Source organism: Haemaphysalis longicornis, unplaced genomic scaffold, assembly GCF_048455015.1.
Source record: "Haemaphysalis longicornis isolate Haplotype H1 unplaced genomic scaffold, Haemaphysalis longicornis Haplotype H1 scaffold_7, whole genome shotgun sequence".
Taxonomy (NCBI): domain Eukaryota; kingdom Metazoa; phylum Arthropoda; class Arachnida; order Ixodida; family Ixodidae; genus Haemaphysalis; species Haemaphysalis longicornis.
The window spans coordinates 22697908-22716906 of record NW_027526422.1 but is presented as its reverse complement, the minus strand read 5'-3'; the positions used below and the strand labels follow the sequence as shown (position 1 = coordinate 22716906).

General features: G+C 48.9%; 1 protein-coding gene across 1 annotated transcript; it reads left to right on the top strand.

Annotated features, from left to right (window-relative positions):
• Nucleotides 1-4460: 4460 nt before the first annotated feature.
• LOC144147282 (high-affinity choline transporter 1-like) lies at nt 4461-15284 on the top strand. Its single transcript, XM_077679378.1, has 4 exons — nt 4461-4704; nt 8448-8665; nt 10017-10218; nt 14234-15284. Exons 1-4 carry the CDS (start codon nt 4623-4625, stop codon nt 15088-15090), a joined length of 1359 nt encoding a protein of 452 aa, XP_077535504.1. The 5' UTR covers nt 4461-4622; the 3' UTR covers nt 15091-15284.
• Nucleotides 15285-18999: the final 3715 nt, after the last annotated feature.

The window sequence follows — 18999 nt, the reverse complement described above, 5'->3', positions numbered from 1 at the left end:
CCGCCGTCATGACTCCGTGGCAGACATTACCAAACACACGATTTGGCAGGCGAATAAAAATTTTAATCTAAATTGATTAATTTTTCAGTGAATGTGCAATCGTTTGCTGCCGGACAAGACCTGGGGCACTATAAAAGACGAAAGCTGTAGGATAAAACCAGCTTGCATTTTGGCTGCATGGCCCCTTTCAGCATAATTACTTTTTTGACGAGGGTCTGCCTTCAAAATATTCTCTATGTGTATGCATTTACTGCATAGTTCATAAAAACAGAAGACTACATTACAGCCCACATCAAGGTAGTTGACGAACCGTAGTATCTAGTAGGGTGCCTTCTTACTTGTTTAAGAGGACGCTAGCTGCTTGACAGTGACGTAGGGGAAGTTCAATGTCTCCCGCCGGGCGTAGACCGGTTTACTGGATATTATGTTGAAATAACGCGACATGTTCCTGCTAAAACGTTCAATTGGTTCTTTTTTAACACGTTTAATCCAAGAAAACTTCTTTGTGACGACTAATTTCCACATTTTCTGCATTCGATGACGGCAAACCAACCGTAAATTTTTCGTGGCCGCCATAGTGTACATCCGAAATGGTTTCACGAACAGACAAGATCGGACAACCTGTCAGTAGTTTTCCACTACTTCGTTTTCCACTCTCAATGAGAGTGCAGAAGGAAGGATACCAATTAACCTGTCCCAAAAATGGTTGGCCATCAACAGAAAAACATGTAAGGTTGCAACGTCGAGTGCATGTCCATTCACGTGTAAACTAAGGGTATATAGAACTCACACTCACGCTGTTTGCTTGGGGCCAAGGATTCTTACCAATAAAGGGCTAGATCGCGAAAACGGGAACCTGGTGTTTTAGTAGACTAGTCTACTAAATTTACGTATAAAAATGAAATTGTTTTGAGTTGCTAGGTTGGGGTTATATAAAGGGAAAAGCCTTAAGTGCCCCATTCCGCGAAAAAAATGGCGTTGTTGTGGTTGTTCCTCCAATACAATGGCCACCATTGTAAAAGGTAAATAATAAGACCAACGTGTGAAGCGGTGGGATTTAAACCTTCGCCTCCTCAGTAGTAGCCCGAAGCTCTACCGGCTGTGCTTTCTCAAGACGTTGCGAGTGGTAGAACCGAAGTTGTAGTTGTAGTTGCGTTGTAGCACATGCCCATCGGGGGACTGGCCCGACACAGAAAGCTTTGAGGGGCTTTTGTGGTGGATTCACAAAATTCACACAACATTAAATTCGAAACCAAAAAGTTTCAAATACTGCGTACCACGTGGCGCCTAAACGTGATGTCCCGTGAGTAGAATAGGTACACACCAGCAGCGCACAACCCTGATTATAGGGTTGCCGTGGCCTGTTCCAGTTGGCTTTCTGACGTGATTCGCGCCGTGAAGCCTATTCTACATGGTCGCTTTTCTGATGGAGGCGAAAAGCAAAAACACCCATCTGTACAAGATTAAGGCGCACGTTAAAGAACCCCAGGCGTTCAAAATTAATCCCGAGACCTCCACTACGGAGCGCTTCATGGCCTGCGTTTCGTCGGCGCGTTAAGGCCTACCATGAATCAATCAATCATTCTGCATGGTACGAATTCACCTGCCAAATCGGAGCAGTGGCGCCGCGTGTGAAGCAAAACCACTTGCTTTTGTTGCAAAAACAGTTCGTTTTTGCCGCATGAGCGGTGGCGCAGCTGCGATTTCGCAGGAAAGTCACACCATGCAGAAGGAGCTCAAAATGAAGAAATTAAAGCGAAAGAACCGACGCACACATGGTGTAGCAGAAAATAAACCTGGCGAGGTAACTCATGCCAAAAGGAAAAAAAAAACCAAAGCGAAGGAGAAGTCCCAAATAGCATGTAGTGGTAAACAGCATGTTAACAAGTATCGCCAAGCTTTGGCCTTCGAAGCACACACGAAAACTCAATTGCCGCGAGGTATTTCTTTGTACTCCCTTCTCAGCCGTAGTCCAAAAAAATTAGCAGTGGCTTAGCTCGGCTATGCCAGGATATACGGAGCGTGAGCTAAGATTCAGCTGGTTATTCTTAGCTTTCCTGGTTACCTATGATTACGTTTATTATCATGCTTGCTGCTGCTTCAATGACACACACACATGCTGTGCTCATTATGTGACACATGTATATTTATCAGTCGGCTCCGGCGCAACGTCACCAATCGCCCCAGAGCTAAGTCGGTTCCACAGGCACACGCCGGTGTTGCTGCGACGCACGAGCCACCGGTTCCACACCCGGCTACCCCTCTCATGATCATCAAGTGGACCGGACCGCCACGTGCGGAACGGAGGTCGGCGAATACGCTGTGCGCGTGGGGTGTGTCAGAGACGCTGGGCATCGAGCGAGGTTGGCGAGGTTCTGTGCGCCGTGTGACGTCACTGCTCCTCGAGCATGCGCAGCATGGCTCTTCAGGAGCCCTGCGAAACTGCTGAACCTCGGCCAGTGTAGCTCACGCTACAAAAAACGGTGACTTGTGTAAGCCGCGAGGCAGCCTGAGCTGTTCCCAATAGGTCGCAGTCACTTCGCCTTCACTACTTTGAAATCTTTTAATATTTTCCTTGAAACAATCTTTGTGTACTTCAGCGAACAGGGCTGTCTGCCTTGCTGTCTCATATACGTACATTGCATCAACAATACCTGCACATAATATCATGCATCAGTTGCTTCCCGGAAAAGGATACAAGGAAAGCTGTTTATTTCCTTTTTAGAAGGAGTAATGACAAACGCTCTTTAGTTGCTCTCGAAACACACATTCACAATTTCGACAATTCCGTTTTAGCCTGCCTAGTAACGCTGGCATCTCTGGCCTTTACGGTTTCAAGAACTTTAATGTCAGCTTTGGAAGACAATAGCACTGAGGACAATGAAAGACAATCATCCTGAAAAGACTAAAAACTCAATTACCAAGAAAGAAAAGCTCTAGGAACTTTACTCCGCGTTCCGTGAAATTCCTTATCAGCGTTGCTGCTCGGCTTCGGCGGAGATGCCTGTAAAAAATAAAACTGTGTCCGCTTATCTGCTTGCTTCGTTATCCTTTATACAAGATTTGTCCTTTATGGCCGGAGGTGCTTTAGACGGGGGTTACAGCACTGGCATAAGGGAATCTTCATTTTAACGGTACGCCTAAACTTCAGCCTCGTAACGTCTCAGCTCTCCGCTCTCCGCGCCCCTCTCCTTCCAGTCGCAATGAGTTTAACGGAGGTTTCTACAATGGAATTCAATTTTCCCGCCTTCACACTGCTTGCGCGTCCTCTTTTGGGACAACGCGCATCTTAAGCTTTTGTTTCTTTCTCTGCCTAAAATTTCACGAGCACGAGCTCATTACTTTGGTGTTAATTGAACTTGTAGTCTTGGCTAAAAGAAGACGGTACCTCCCGGTTAATTAGTAACATTCTGCCACAAAAATTCTGCCACCGAATGCCTCGCACATGAAACTGGTGCTCAGCCTTTCACATTGTGCGCTACTGTGAATATGTTGCATTTTACTATTGCTGTCACAGAAATTGATCATTCGTTGAATAGCCTTTGTACACTAAGCTTCTCTCGAGCCCCGACGAATATCTGATACCCAGCGACTCCGTTACTTAAGCCAGCAGTGTGATTGCAAAGCTTAGCTTGCTAGCAGACTGCAAGTCACCATCGAAATAAAGTGTTTCACGTACATTTGCTTCTCGCTTTAAGATCTAAACTTTGGTTGATTAATTTCTTGCTTCCTAGCCTAAACTGAGCAACTCTTCTACTGGCCTTAAAATGCCTTATATTATCTACGAGTGTGCCAGCCATCCACGCATATACAGCTTCACTCAAGCAAAGTCAGTGATGTGTCGGTAGCCAAAATATACGGGTCGCATACATAGTGTGAAGTTATTGTCGCTTCGTTGGCCTTACGAACATTATCACGCGTGCTCTACAAAAAGAAAAACTATACAGACACACATTTATCGCGGCGCGAATCTTGTCGGGGCCGGCTTTAGTCAGCGAGCCTGTCGTGCTATGTTGACTTTCGATCGGCCGGCGTGTTCATGTCCTCGTCGGCGTATCATGACAAAGTGATCTTGGGATGCGGCATACCAGGCCCTTGTCGCCTGTGGTGTGTCGGCCTAATGTCACTATGGCAACGAGGCGTTTATGCCTGGTGCCGTGACGGGAAGCTCCGGGCCTGTTCACTCCCGTTTCGGTTTGGTGCGTGTCGATAAAAACTTAAAATTTCCCCCTTCATGTTATGCTTTCGACAGCAGTCGCATTTGCAAAACGCACTGCGTTTTGTTTGCTCGGTGGGGCTGAACCCGCTCGCAAGCTTTTACTACACGGGCTCCAGTAATGCGTTCTACGCGGAACGACCGGCTGACCCCTGCCACACTGTTTCCCGCCTCCTCCGCCAGGGCCACGCGCATGAGCAAAAGCGTTGTGAAAGAGGCAGATTAAAGCATTGCCTTAATAGTGCAGTATTGTGCGTGCTTCTACCGTCGATATCAACCGAAGGGCGCAGTCGAGCGGGTAGTGAGTAACTCTATTCACTCTGGTTACTTGGTTGTCATTAATTGCTTTATTTGACAGGCTTATTTTCAACGAGTGCTCGGCGCTGACAGCGTCTTCACTGCCAAAATGCTTTCTTACATTGCTGCTGTTGGCTGCTTGATTCTCGCCATTCCTCCGATCACCATTGGTGCGGCCAGCAAAACCACAAGTAAGCCTACACAGTTCATGTTCTAGGCAGAGAAGTCTTGTTTTGCTTGTACTGTTAACACTTCCAGCATCCTTGTCAGTGCACAGACTAATCGTACAGACACTCGCAGTGCGAAGCAAGTTATTGCGAAGGCACAACAGCTTTGTATTGCTGCAAAATAAATTCAGGTCGGAAAGTAATAGATTGCAGAAAGCTAGTCGTTTGCGCGTGTGTTAAGTCCATGCCCATGATTTTTGAATAAATGTATGCAGAACTACGTGCGCTTTAGTTTTCAGAACATGAGGTTTCACTTGAAAGCAAAATCTAGAACCGCTGACTGCTCAGAGCTCCTGAAATGTTTTCGCACAGGTTGTGCGCAGATATCACACGTTCATGGTATTGAAAGCGTTGAGAGCCAACGCTCAACTAATGAGTCTTGTGCAAGAAACAATTTATCTGCTTTAGATTTGGCACATCTGTCTCCGCATCCGTGGTTGTCAATCTACATTGATAAAAACCCTATTAGCATTGAAAGCGGCCCCGGCACTGCTCAGGACAGAAATGCAATTATCGAGGAATACGTGCCAATTGCCCCTGGCATCAGGTCTTCAATGACCGCCGCCCGCAATGCTTCGACGATTTGAGGATGTTTTTTACCCTCCCTTTGTGTTACTACTAAGGAGTATTAGTCGAGTGCGTGTACGCGCGAGCAGTCAGAAGGGCCAATGTTAGGCATGACGTCGCGATGGAAACCACACTCAAGGCACTTTTGTAAGTAACATGGCCATGTGGGGACCAGCCCCAGTCGCTAAGTGCCACGATGACTTTTCGGGGGGAGTTCGAAGAGAAATACTCCCACGTAAGCGCGATCTCAACGTATGCGGAAAAAAACATAGCTCGGTAATATCCGCTTCTGTCCTCTACGGCTTCACCAGGAGTATGCTTTTCATTTGAAGCTGCAATATAATTCAAGCACATAAAAACGTGTTATCCTCACGTGTCGTCCTCGCGTGCCGAAACATCGATTGTCGTGTTCCTGGACGTCAAATGAGCCGATGACTGCGTAGCGCATGAAGCTATTCGCTCGGCTATGAAATCTTCAGGTTTCGGAGGCCGGATGTATGCATAGTTATCAGACTACCTTTCCGATAGGTACATCTACATGACAACAGACAGCGGTGACTCAGCACTATTCAGAGTGACCCGAGGTGTTCCTCAGGACAGGGTGATAAGCCCCACGCTGTTCAACACCTTCATTATAGGCCCGGAGAAATGCTTAACGCCATCGGCCTAATTCCCCTGTACGCGGACGATACCTGCATATGGAGCTCTGGCTGTAAGCCTGTAACAGCCGTGTGCTACGGTCGACACTGCAGCGAGAAATCGACTCCATTGCAGCTTCTTAGCAGCACGAGGATTGAAAATCTCGGCAAGCAAATGTGCTGCGTTGCCTTTTACGAAGTTGGACCTCCAGTACTACGGGCTACTGCCGGAGGCAATGTCATCCCATACGTTTCCATCCATAGGTTAATGGGGGTGACATTCGACAGGTCACTCACCTGGTTACCTCATATCCGCCATCTCAAGGAGAAGCTCCCATCAATCGCCCGCATCTTTCGTATGCTGTCCAGTAACTCCGGAGGCTGGTCTGTTAACTTTCTCCTTCGGCTGTACGAAGTGCTCTGCGTTGGCTTCATTCGCAACACTATCCCCATATTGGTCCCTCTTTCTAAAGGAACGAGCAACGCTCTAGAGTCTATGCAAGCGCAGATCTTGAGGACCTGCATTGGTGTCCCGAGAACTACCTCGCCTGTGAGAACACTGACGGAGTGGTGACGCCTGTCATCCTTGGCTCTCGGTGCGCATGAGGTTCTTCGCGTGCGACTGCGGATTAAGGCAACGTTATCGCCCTTTAGCGCCAAGTTCGGCCTCTGAAGTGTGTGACTTCATGCTGCATAATTACCAGCTGCCATTTGTTCCTCTGCATCCGCTCTGGATGTTCCCAACCATGAAAATAGTGACCACAGTCCCCGGTATTTCAAGGAAGGAGCATATTCTGCCTGCCGGACTGCGGTTTTTTGCCCTTGAATATATTCACCACACACACACAGCACGCACCAATCTGTACACTGACGGCTCGGTGTCATCCAAAGCATCGACTGTCGCGGTGTGGATACCTTCATCTCGCACCACCATCAGTTCCATTCTCAGCCACAAAACCTCATGTACGGCGACCGAACTTGCAGCTCTTGGCTCATATTATCGAGCAGCCTGCAGGCCTGTGGGCCATCTTCACGGAATCTCGGGCTGCACTGCAATGTTTGGCGTCTTTGCCGAAAGATCAGCTTGTGCTTGATGCACATGCTTGGCATCTTCAATCTCTGCAGCCGCGTCATCAAATAACACTCCAGTGGCTTCCTGCCCATTGCGGAATAACTGAAAATGTGAAGGCGGATGCTGCAGCATTCATAGTCCATAACCAACGTGGACCACAAGTACCCGTACCATTTTCTTGGAAAGATGCTTCAGCACTTGCATCCAGTGAGGCATAGAGAGGGCAGCGATCAATTTGGACAGGCGCATACCATGATTACGCGCTCCTATACTCTATCGACCCGCATTGTAACTTTAGCATGCCACCTGGAATATCCAAGCATGATGAAGCAGTACACCACCGTATGCTGTTGAACGTCGCATGCTACTGTTACAAAATAAACCAGTCCACCACGCCACTGTGCCCAGAGTGTTATGTGCGTGAATATCTGAAACAGCTAATATGTGACTGTGCGGGATTTAGTACGCAAAGAGTGTGTCTTTCAGAACTGAGGGACCTGTTAGGTCCCTGGAATTCGTCCAAACATGCCTGTCGTGCTACAAAAGCTTTATTGACCTATCTAAAAACCACAAGCATTGATCAGACTTTGTAAATAGTTAAAATCATGTGTGTTCCTCTTGATCATTTTAATCATCATTGTCACCGGATTCATCTGGCGTAGCAAGCCAGGCGACTTAGCTCGGCTGACATCGCCAGACTCATTAAAGATTGCTCTCTCTATCTCTCTCTCTCTCTCGCGTGCCGTGCCACTTTCGGCAACTCCACCTGCCATAAGGGGGGTGTAGAAGTAGTTTTATCTCTGGTATTTCTATCAGATTCAATCGTATGCGTCATAAGTAACTTAAACAGGCATGATGTACTGTTACTAGTTACTGGGCTTCTGTGAACTTATGGGCTGCTTTAAAGGTATATCATTAAAGTTATATCAGTGACTAATACGCCCTACTTGAAATGGGTTTTGGAGCACTTTCATGTTCCTTCTGGAATAACTGTTAGTGACGAGTGCACTCAAAAGCGTAGTGGGATGAATGAATGAATAAACCTGTTATACAGGGATGACACCCTGGCATGTTGGGGAGATATGGGAAAAATATACTGGTAAAGGGTCCATAATGTTCAAATTCTAGTGCTGAGGTGAGCCTCCATCACGAATGAACACAGTCCAAGCAGCACGTCGTTGTCATTATTCTTTGAGTACAGCCAATTCCGCAGAGATGTGACACCATAAGGTGCACTATTTCAGTGCGCTTGTGCCCCTATAGCAATTTGTATCACCATTTCATTGTTAGTAGATTACCTACAAAGGCAATTAAAATAGAGAAACTGCTGCTGGGCCGCTAAGGAAAGCAAACAAGCATCCGCCGGCCATCAGCTCCGCGGGCGATAAGATACTGTGTGCATGCTCCGAAGTCCTTCGCGTGTTCTCCAGACTTCACAGCGACCAAATACGGGGGTCCCTTCAACCTGGCGGAGGACGACCGAGCCCACGTGCTTTCCTTGGCCATTGAGCACCTGACGCCCAACATGGTCTCGACGATCGGCATGCTCGCAATCACGGCCGCCGTCATGTCGTCCATGGACTCCTCCATGCTCAGCGCGTCTTCCCTCGTCACGAGGAACATCTACCACTTCATCGTGAGGCCCACGGTAAGTCGGACAGTCCGAGTAGGCTCTAAGACCTGGACTGCTCGTATAGTGGACGGGAAGACTGGAAGACCAGTAGAAGTTTTACGCTTGCCTGTGATACCCTTCGCGCATAAAGAGGCGCTTTTAAGGGCCGCCGGAATGAGATTGTTGAACTTTCCACCACCGTCGAGCGAAAAAATTGAGGCCAAATTGTCCGCGGTAGTCTCTTACATTTACCACCACAGGCACTGTGGAGACTCCTTAGGCGGTTAGCGGCCAACAGAAGCGTCATGCAGACTTTGAAACTAGAACAAAAGGATTTCTTTTCGAAAGTCGCTGACTCAGTTATACTCAGCGTAAAAAACTCTTACGAATGGAGGAGGCGGCATTGTGACCCACACATAGGTTTGTACTAATTAAATGGCGTATACACATATTTCCTTCTGTCACTTCTAGATCCTATGAGCCCCGCTCTGTGCTGTTCACGACAGAAGTCGCTGCAAGATTGAACAGCGCTTAGCGTACCAAAGGCAACACCAGATCTAAGAAGGAAATAGGTTATCTGCGATACCATGCGACCTAGAATATCTAACCTACGGTACACCACGTGAACCTGCTCCCCTTCCACAGGCTTTACTCTGAATATCCTGACTCCCCTTGTGCTACCGGGTATGGCCTCGGCAGAAGCCTTCATGTTAAAAAATGATTTCCCAGAACGAGCCCCAGTTTGGCCAAGGTGCGCCTGATCGGAGAAGCCTAGTGTCTCGGAAGCTGCTAGGTGAAAAATCGTATATGAAAGTGTTAAACAGGATGGGCTCCGGCTGTCTCTCAAGTCTGAGCCGTCCACCTGCCGTACTGATCCCCTCCTACCTCGATGCTCCCACTAGTGGTATGGAAAGTTCAATTTTGATGCGTTCGCAGTGCTAGCGCGCCATCTGTTGGTACTGTTGAGATTTAGCGCTCGTGCCACGAACACGAGGCTCGGGTGCCGGCCTTGCTTGCAATTTGTGGTGAAAACAATATTTCCAACGCTTTTTATGTATTCTCACCAAAATCCAGCACACATCTACTTTTAATCAAAAGAACACTGCAATCACCAGTTATAATTTATGTTCTTTCTCAAATGAGTATATGTTATCTTCTTGCTGAACATTGGTGACAACTCAGAATTTTCATATTTGAAATGTTTTGCCTATATAAACGTCCAGCTCTAAAATTCTTTAAAATGTTCGCGGTTTGCATACCAAGAAAGACTATCGTCTATAAAAAAGCTGCTGCGGTTGCTAGCAATGTGCAGAGGGAACAGGGCATCGCTCCCCATGCGACGCCGATAATTTAACGCGGCGACCTCCTCTTCGCTTTCTCTGCTCAGGCGTCGGACATGGAGGTTTGCTTTATACTTCGCGTCATGGTGGTTCTACTCGGCATGGCGGCCACAGTTATGGCACTGCAAGTCCAGTCCGTGTTCGCGCTGTGGACCCTGTCATCCGACCTCGCCTACGTGCTTCTTTTTCCCCAATTCGTCGCCCTATTCTACTACGGGCACGGCAGCAATGCATACGGCTCATTCGCAGGTAAGGCCGTAGTGAATGAGACGCCAGAAACGCCAGAAATTTTACGTGTGCAGTATGCGGGGCTGTTTACGAGGGGATTAAATTCTACTGGTCTACGTAAGCTTTCTAGCATGATGTGAGAATGCGTGAACATCATTTATGGCTACTAATGTCGCTTAGTTTTGTGCTGATGAGTTTAGTGTTGGTGCGTGCATGATATCGCAAAAGACCCGGAATATACAAACCGGGCGATTTCCTACCTTTTAGCCGAGTTTTATACGCACTATTTCTCCTTAAGCTAGTCTTCTAGAATGAATGAAGACGGTGCAGACGCTGATGTAGACGCTGCCTCCATTGCTGTTGTTGCGTTTCAACTCCTCAGGAAGAAACCGCCCGGCTAAGGAGACTTTGTGCTATCAAGTGCATCGCCATTCATCATTGATACGTGAAGTAGCGGCGATCAAGCAATTAAGGCAAAAGTTTGGGGACAAGTTCCGTCCACGCTGTTGCGTCCCATATCATCATCATCATCGTCGTCATCGTCGTCGTCGCCGTCGCCGTTATCATCATCATCATTAAATTTAGGTTCATAGCAGGTCTAAGGCTTGTCTCATTGACGTTCCACAGCTCATATCCTGCGATCCCTGAGTCCGCTCTTTGGCTCCACTTCTCTTATTTCATCCCTCCATCGTGCTATTGGCCTTCCCAATCTCCTAGACCCGTCTCTCGGTATGCACTCTTATACCCTGGTGCTCCACCAGTCGTTATTTCGTCTCACTGCATCATCAGCCCAAGTCCATTTCTTTTTCTTGATTTAGACTACCGTATCTTCTACTGGAGGGCGTTCCCTGATACAAAAAGCTCGTTTTCTTTCTGAGCGTTACATGCGTGATGCTCTGTTACACGGCCCATTGAGCCGACCTATGTTTGAGGTTGTAAGTAAGGCTGCAAATTTCCGATCCTAATTGCACTGGACACAGCCAGACTGATAGTGATGGTGATTATGACGACGACGACCACGACGACGATGATGATGAGGATGAGTAGCACTGCTAAGCTTCCCCGCCTAAAAAGAGTTTGTGCATTGAATGTTGCCAAGTAATCCTGGAGGCGGCCTATCCGGGCCCGAGATTCTTAGCATCTTGTGCTGTACCTATGGACGGACCGCCTATGGTGTCAGGTGCTCTACAGCAGCTGGGAAGTGAGGGCCGAAAGCGGCATTCATCAGTCACGGGAGGTGGGAGCCAACTACTACTACACCAGGGTGGCCAGGTACTTCTCTGGTGACGAAGGGCCGTTTGTATGCCTAAATGTTTTCCCAGCGTGATGGCACCTATCTAGTGTTCACTCTCAGGTATCTCAGGTGGTGTTTACTTTATGTCCAGCCAGCACTCCATATATCGGCGCATTCGGAATCTCGCTATCTGAGCCAAGCAAAGCGTGAGCGACGGTCACGCATTAAAAAAAGAAATTAGCTCCTTTCCACTCAGCGTGAAAGCTGTCGGATTCGCCGTAATGGCCTGCGGCGCCGTTATTCACTCACTTCTACCACCCATAACGCTCCTCGCCGCTTTGTCTCACTCCTCTACTGATCAGTCGAACGTTGGTTTGTCCAACGCATTTACAATTCCCGCCTTTTCGGTGCTTGCGCGTTCCCTACCTGAAACAGCGCGAAAGAGAGTGGTAGTGGTGGTAAAAATTTTATTTATCCAGAGCTGTGCTTGCTTTTCAGTCCCCAAGTCCGGTGCCTTACTGCGCAGTTTGAAACGCGTCATTTTTTCTTTCTTTCGCTGCCACATTTTCCCGCGTGCTATCGTAATACCAGCCAAACGAACGTTCCTAACTAAATGAACGCCGGGGTCTTGAGTAATCACATGTATTTCGCCTCAATTCCGTTTGCGGTGAAGCGCCAGCGGTTCACAAGATTCGAGCTGGAATGAGTATATAAACCCCTTGTTTTTCAAAGCTTGTGGGGTACGCCGTGACGACGGTACGCAGTGGGCGAGCTAGGACAACAAGGGGAGCCCCTAAAGTGCTCTGGACTTAAAATGCGGAGCACGCTTTACAACGCCTACTTCTTATTAGTTTCGATAAGGCTCGTCTCTCGAGCTTCTGGTTTCGACTGCTCCCTTTCGTTGCTCGGACCCAAAAAATGCAGTGAAATTTAAATCCACACAAGTCTGAATGACACCACCGCAGCTAAATATAATTGCAATCTTTTTTGCTCGGCGTTCACGGCAATTGTGTTGCGGCAGAGAAAACGTTAGCGCTCTGCACTTTACGCGACGGGAGATAACGGGGGTTGCCTTCGCGTCTGGGCAAAGATAGAGGGGGTATTCATTGAAATATTTAGCTGTCAATTTCTTCGCTTGCAACACTGAAATGGCCACCGACATGGCCGACGTGCCACGGACATGTCTCGGCTTGTGCCAGTGCGTCCGCACGCCGAAGAAAAAATGACACCGGTGTGCGTTGTTTGCTCCGCTTCAACCCGATTCAGAACGGTGTGTGTCAGCGGAGTTGTTATTAATCGCACTCACATTGGAGTAGAGGCATCAGTTTGCGTTCGGCGGGCTAGAGCTTGGAATGTCCAATTCATATGCGCTAAGCACGGACAAGTACCGCCATCCAGCGGAGCTTGACGTAACCAGTGACGGCGCCCTCGCATTGTTGCCTGCATGCGTGCCTCGCTATTGAATACAGGTTATACCTGCCATTCACTCGCCTCGGTTTCGTAATACATTGCGATTTGGTACTCCTGTCACAGTGCAATTTAAATTTGCTAATTATTGCTGTGGAAAGACACTCGCACACCACCTTGCGGCCGAGATGGCATGGAGACTAAGGCCGTATCCGCGTGTTCATGAGCCAGAAAATTTACGGCAAGATGCGGCACCAGCAAATATCACAGCGAAAACTGCACGAGGTACACGCAGAATATTACTGTGGCTTCTGAAAGAATCGCAATATTTTGAGCGGTATTACCTGTGTTCTTTCAGAAAACATGTGTCCCACGTAAGCACAGCTGTATTGCCTAAGCCGAACCTGCGTTGTAGAACGAGAGGAAGCTAGAAGAACCTACTGTGAGCTATAACACTTAGATTATAAGAAATGACCGACATTGGTACGGTTTATGTAAGTGGACAGGTGACTCTATACAATGTCTAAACATTATATAACCAGTTCTACACAAGGGGGATGGGGTGGGGACGTTTAAGAAATTAAGATTTTTAAGGATCCGAGGTGATGACACCCCCGGCTGCAGAAAAGGCTGCAGTCACCTGATATAGAGCAGCAACACTGAGAATGCAGTGTCATACGGGAAATTTATTATTACCGTGCCTAATGTAACACGTGAGTATGACATTCGGCATAAGCAACATGCACAAAAAGGCCCAAGGCCAATTTCAAGTACGTAAATATAGGAAACTAGAACTGAATTCGGATATGGGGGTTAGCGCATCAAACTCTTGGTAACGAAGCCTCTACAGTTCGTTTTGCATTTCTTTAACTGTACGTTCAATGCAACCCCGTTTCTCTGCCCCAACGCCGCGTCTGCTTCTGGCGTCCTCCAATTAGGGACAGAAACCGTTGCAGCAAGTGTCACACGGAAAACGCATGGCGCAGTGCACCGAAATGGCACCCCACAATCTCCCTTCTGTGTAGTGGAGCGTGATTGGACAATTACCACTCTGTGACAGGGCTTTAGCTTCAGGCGTCCGCACCTTGCGCGCCAGAAGCGACGTGACACTACCTTCCAACGTGACACTGCCCTTCGGCCCCCTGTTGTACTTGTTAACACCACCGTGATCGGATGGCTGTTATCTCCCCACCGCCTCCCCACACTGCCTTGACGGCAAGGCTACCAAGCCTCTAACACGACAAGCGAGGATTTGAATTTGACGCCGGTCGGGGTCGTGTTCCGCAAGGCATGAGGGTACCACCGTGAAACTCAGAAACCTGCTCCCGAAAGCTAAGCCTCTCAAAGGCTCTAGGAGTACGCAACCTTACCATGTCGTGTATTGCGGATTTGCAGGCTTCACGGTCGGGTGCTTACTCCGCTGCCTGTGCGGTGAGCCTCTGGTGAACGTTCCAGCCACAATACAGCTTCCTCTGTACGACGAAGAGCGTGGCCAGCAGTTCCCCTTTCGCACTGCGTGCATGATTGTGACGTTCCTCACAATGCAAACATTTTCTTTCTTGACCAAATGGGCTTTCGAGCACGGAATCATCCCAGAAGAACTGGATGTCTGGAACTGCTTCGCAGAGGACGCACCGATGGTCGATCAGGCGAGGGCACGAAGTTCTGCGGCAGCCAGCTTCCCGGTCACCCCCGCGGCACCTCCAACACCCATCAGTTTCGAAGTAAGTCCATCGACCCCTCCTGAGGGCGATCAGCAGAAGCCACAGCAAACGCCTGCTCCAACAACCACGCTTCCACCGACGTCTACGACCTTCACCAATACGACCCCTTGCGACGAGTCCTCGAAACTGGCCCGGTACGGGGCTGGAAGTACTTCCGCCGCGACCCATGCTGGGAGCATCCCGACGCCCACGGCGCCAAGAAAATCTTCTACAAGGAAGTCTCTGAGCATCCCCATTACCGACAACCCGACGCTGACGATGCCCTACGGCCAGTCCTCGAAGTTGGCGCGGGACAGTGTTGCAAGTAGTTCTGCCGGCACACCTGCTGGAGGCATCCCGACACCCCCGGCGTTGAAAAAATCTACGCCGATCTCTCGAGGCATCCCCAATACCGGTAATCCGACGCCGATGACGACATACGTCCAGACATCGAAGTCGGCGCGGGGCAGTGCCGGAAGTAGTTCCGCTGCGACCCCTCCTGGGGGCATCCCAATGACTGGGGCGTCGCAAAAATCTCCGGCGAAGTAGCTAACGGGAAGAAAAATAGAAAGCTCCCATAGTTAAGATTGAGTCAACACTTTCTCCGATGACGATAATCGCAAGAAATCGGTGTAACGGTGAATACGTCATGTATTAGTAGATTCAATTGTTATTATTTATTACAGTGAACCATTGGTTAGGGCCTCCTCAGTTTTGGATCGGAGTCGTTTATGATTCTTTTGGAATGTCCGTAATAGAACATCTTTGAACTAGCGAGATCCGCGTTCCCTGCAGAGCACTTTCATTTGTGGCTGTTTTAATTGTTTTCTTAAACATAAACTTTCAAATGTGTCTAAGAATATAACGTCATTGAGAATGTCCGGCCAGACCTTTCTCTCGGTTCTGTTTTATTTGTCAAGCGACTTTTGGACATTTTAGCACAAGCATTTACGCTTTACACATGCACTCACGTTCAAACGTGTTATGCGAGGCGTTATGAAAGGCGTCTCAGAGACATATTTGGGATCTTCCGTCCTTACTAGGCCATGCCACAAGCACAAAAGTATTCAGAATTATTGAGACATTGGGTCTGTTGCTGTTTTTTCGAAGAAGGTGTGAAATTTAATAATTTTGCGTATATCCTAACACTGTTTTTCTCAAGGCGAAGACAACACCGGATATTTACTGGTCACTACTTTCTTGATTGAATTTAGGATTGATTAGGATGAGGACATAAGTGCTAATATGTTTTCTAATTTTAAGTGGTGGCCGAATAGATGACGTGAACCATGGTTGAAGATGAAGCGATGCATTTGCAAGACGGACTAATCGAGTTACAGTACTTCCATCGCGGCCATGAGAGAGACCGCACAAGGTACGCGCCAGCCATCTTCGTCGTCTGCATATGGTTATCACTCTCTGGGGCATTGACCGCCGATGAGTCCCATGACATTCTGAACGCAATTTTGCGCTAAACCTGTAAACATTTCTGTTATGGGCGCTAGAATGCACCGCCTGAACCTCCCAGAACCTCCTCCGTCTAAACACGATGAAGGTTAAAGGCAAAACTTTGCCGTGATGGATTTTTTGGTTGGCCAATCCCACACTGCTAGTACGTGTTACTCTAGAAGTACGCACCCCTTTTCTAGAATAACCGCAGCAACACTGCCCTTCCTAGGCCTAACGCTTCTCTTTAGGGTGTACGGCGCGAATACCTCCTGTTTGAAGGTCGCTTCGACCGTGTGGCAATGGAGCAATCGGATAGCCGCCAGCTTCATAACACCCGGGAACCAGGTTCGACTTCACCCACGATCATTCATTACTATCGTCAGAGAAAGTTGGCTTTCCTGCAAGTCGGATTGGCATACAATAGAATCAGTGAAGACGCTAAAGCTGCTCTGTAATAAGAAACTGTGTGTTATTGAAATCATTATTGGAAAAGCTATACTTCGCCAGAAAAGAACAGAAAGGAGTGTGATAGGCAGACATCAGTGAAGGGCGCTGTTTTTCGTGCCTCGCGGCAAAGTATCTTCCACCAATCACATCGGGTAAAATGAACGGCCCCGTAATATCATTGTGGAGCCGAACTCTGTATGGGCACTTTCCTCATCCATGGTTGGCGGCTGCTGATGATGAGAATCCGAGACGAGCGGTGGTGGTGGTGGCGGCGCCGTAGGACTGATGATGGTGATGGCCTCATGAAGATGGCTCATATCAACTCAGAGTAATTGCCCAGAAAGTCTGTGCTTAGTGAAAGAAACAATAAGGATGTGAATAGAGGACTAGAAAGGAAAAAAACAAGCATTGAGAGTAAGTGTTGAAGTGCTCGACAGGTGATTATGAAAAACCTCTCGATAAGTTTGGACAAACAGCAATAGGAGAATGACCCCCGCTTAAAGGTGTTTCTGCGCTTAAGGTTGGAGTGCTTAGACAAAAATCGCAGGGTTTTCTGACAGGGGTAGCTTAGCTCTGCTATGCCAGTATATTTCATCATCATGCTTACTGCTGCTTTAATTACACACAAATGGTATATGCATTATGTGAAGCATGTATATTTATCAAGCAGCTCCGGCGCAGCGTGGTGGTGGTGGTAAAAACGTTTGTTTATCAAAAGCTGTTTAGAAAGAGGTGCCGACTTGGCGCACTGGCACACTACAGTCCCCTAGTCGACGGCGAGGAGCCCGTGGGCCCTAGCGGCGATTTCGACCAGCTGGATCACACTCTTGCACTTGTGGGTCGGAGCTGAGCAGCGTAACCTCCCACTGCTCTACCGTGGTAAGGGGCAGGGACAGGGTTGCATGGAGACGCGATTTGGAGGGGCACGCGCCCACTATGTTGTGGAGAGAAGCGAAAGGCGCGCCGCACCATGTGCACGCGTGGAAGAATAGCGTAGGCAAGTGGAAGTGGCACAATGCGGGATGCGGGAACGTGTTCGTCTGCAGTCGACGCCACTGAATAGAATGCCTGCGCTTTAAAGTGGAAGAGGGGCCGGGGAAGTGCTTCCGACTATCGTGGTAGTGCTGCGTAATGTCCCGATAGGTGACCAGGCGGTCCCTCCCTCCCGCCCGAGGTGGAGAGGTAGCATCCGAGGTATCCCGGCAGCAGAAACCTCGGTCTACCTCGTTAGCCAGCTGGTCACCCGGGAGGGACGTATCGGTGGTGTCCATATCAGGCGTGGGCAATGTGAAGGCGGAGTCGGTGCTGTCTGCCGGACGCCTTCGGTGATGGGGGATACACGACCCGTCGCAAAGTTGCCAAGAGCCGTCTGCGAGTCAGAGGTTATTGCAATGACCGGGGCAGCTATAAGGGCGAGGGCAATGGTGACTTCTTCACCAACTTCAGTGTGATGCTTGGAGATGGAGCACGAAGCAACAGAGTCTCCTTGGTAGTTGACCAATATGGCGACGCAGGCTGCACGGTCGGGATAGTTCGCTGCGTCGACGTACAGGGCACTGGAGTGCGAAGCGTGGGCCTGGTGTAAGGCTTGGCCCAGGCAATGCGGCGTTCTTGATGGAAGGCAGGGTTCACCTTCCGTGGGAAGGGGGCCACGCTGTAGCAGGATCGGAGAGAGTCACTCAAACTGACCTTATCTCCGTGCTGAGTAGCAAGGAAGATGCCCAGTTGGTGGAAGATGCCCAGACGGTGGAGTTGGGCAACACGCTTGGCTTCAACAAGCTCCTTGAAGGTACTGTATGTCCCGGTGTTAAGAAGCTTTTCAGTAGAGGTGTGACGTGGAAGACCCATAGCCAGCTTGACCGCTTTGCGGGTGATACATTGTAGACGTCCAATTTCGGCCTGGATAAACTTTAGAAAGGAGGTGACGTATGTGATGTGACTGGTAATGAATGCTTGCATCTAGCGAAGGAGGTTGGCTTATTGAGACCATTGTTGCGGTTGGCTATGCGGGCGATAAGTCTGCCAATCTGGTCGGCGGTGTTTCGAGGTTTCGCATAATTTCGGTGTTAGCCCCATGTTTTGAATTCGGAGTCCGAGAATGGAGGGCACGTGCGGAATGAGGTTGCCTTCTAGCGTTACCTGAATATGAGGGGCACAGGCATCCCGTTGGCGATGCTTGCTCGAGTGGTAGAAGGAGAGCTCAGACTTCTGCGGTGAGCAACTGAGCCCCCGTTCTTGGGCGTAAGTGGCGATGATGTTGGCAGCTTGCCGAGGGTGGTCTTGAATGTCACCATCGCTGTCCCCAGCTGTCCAAACGGTGATGTCATCCGCGTAGGTGCTGTGGTGCAGGCACGGGACGCGTTCTAAGAGGGAAGGGAGCTGGACCATAGCCACGTTAAACAGAAGAGGGGAAATGACTGACCTCTGAGGTGTGCCCTTACTTCCCAAGGGCATGGGTCTGATTGTCTGATTGAAGGCCTTGGACTGAGAGAAGTGCTGTACGACCAGCAAGAATGTTGGCAATGTACTGGTAGGTGCGGGGTCCCACGTGAAGTTGGTTAA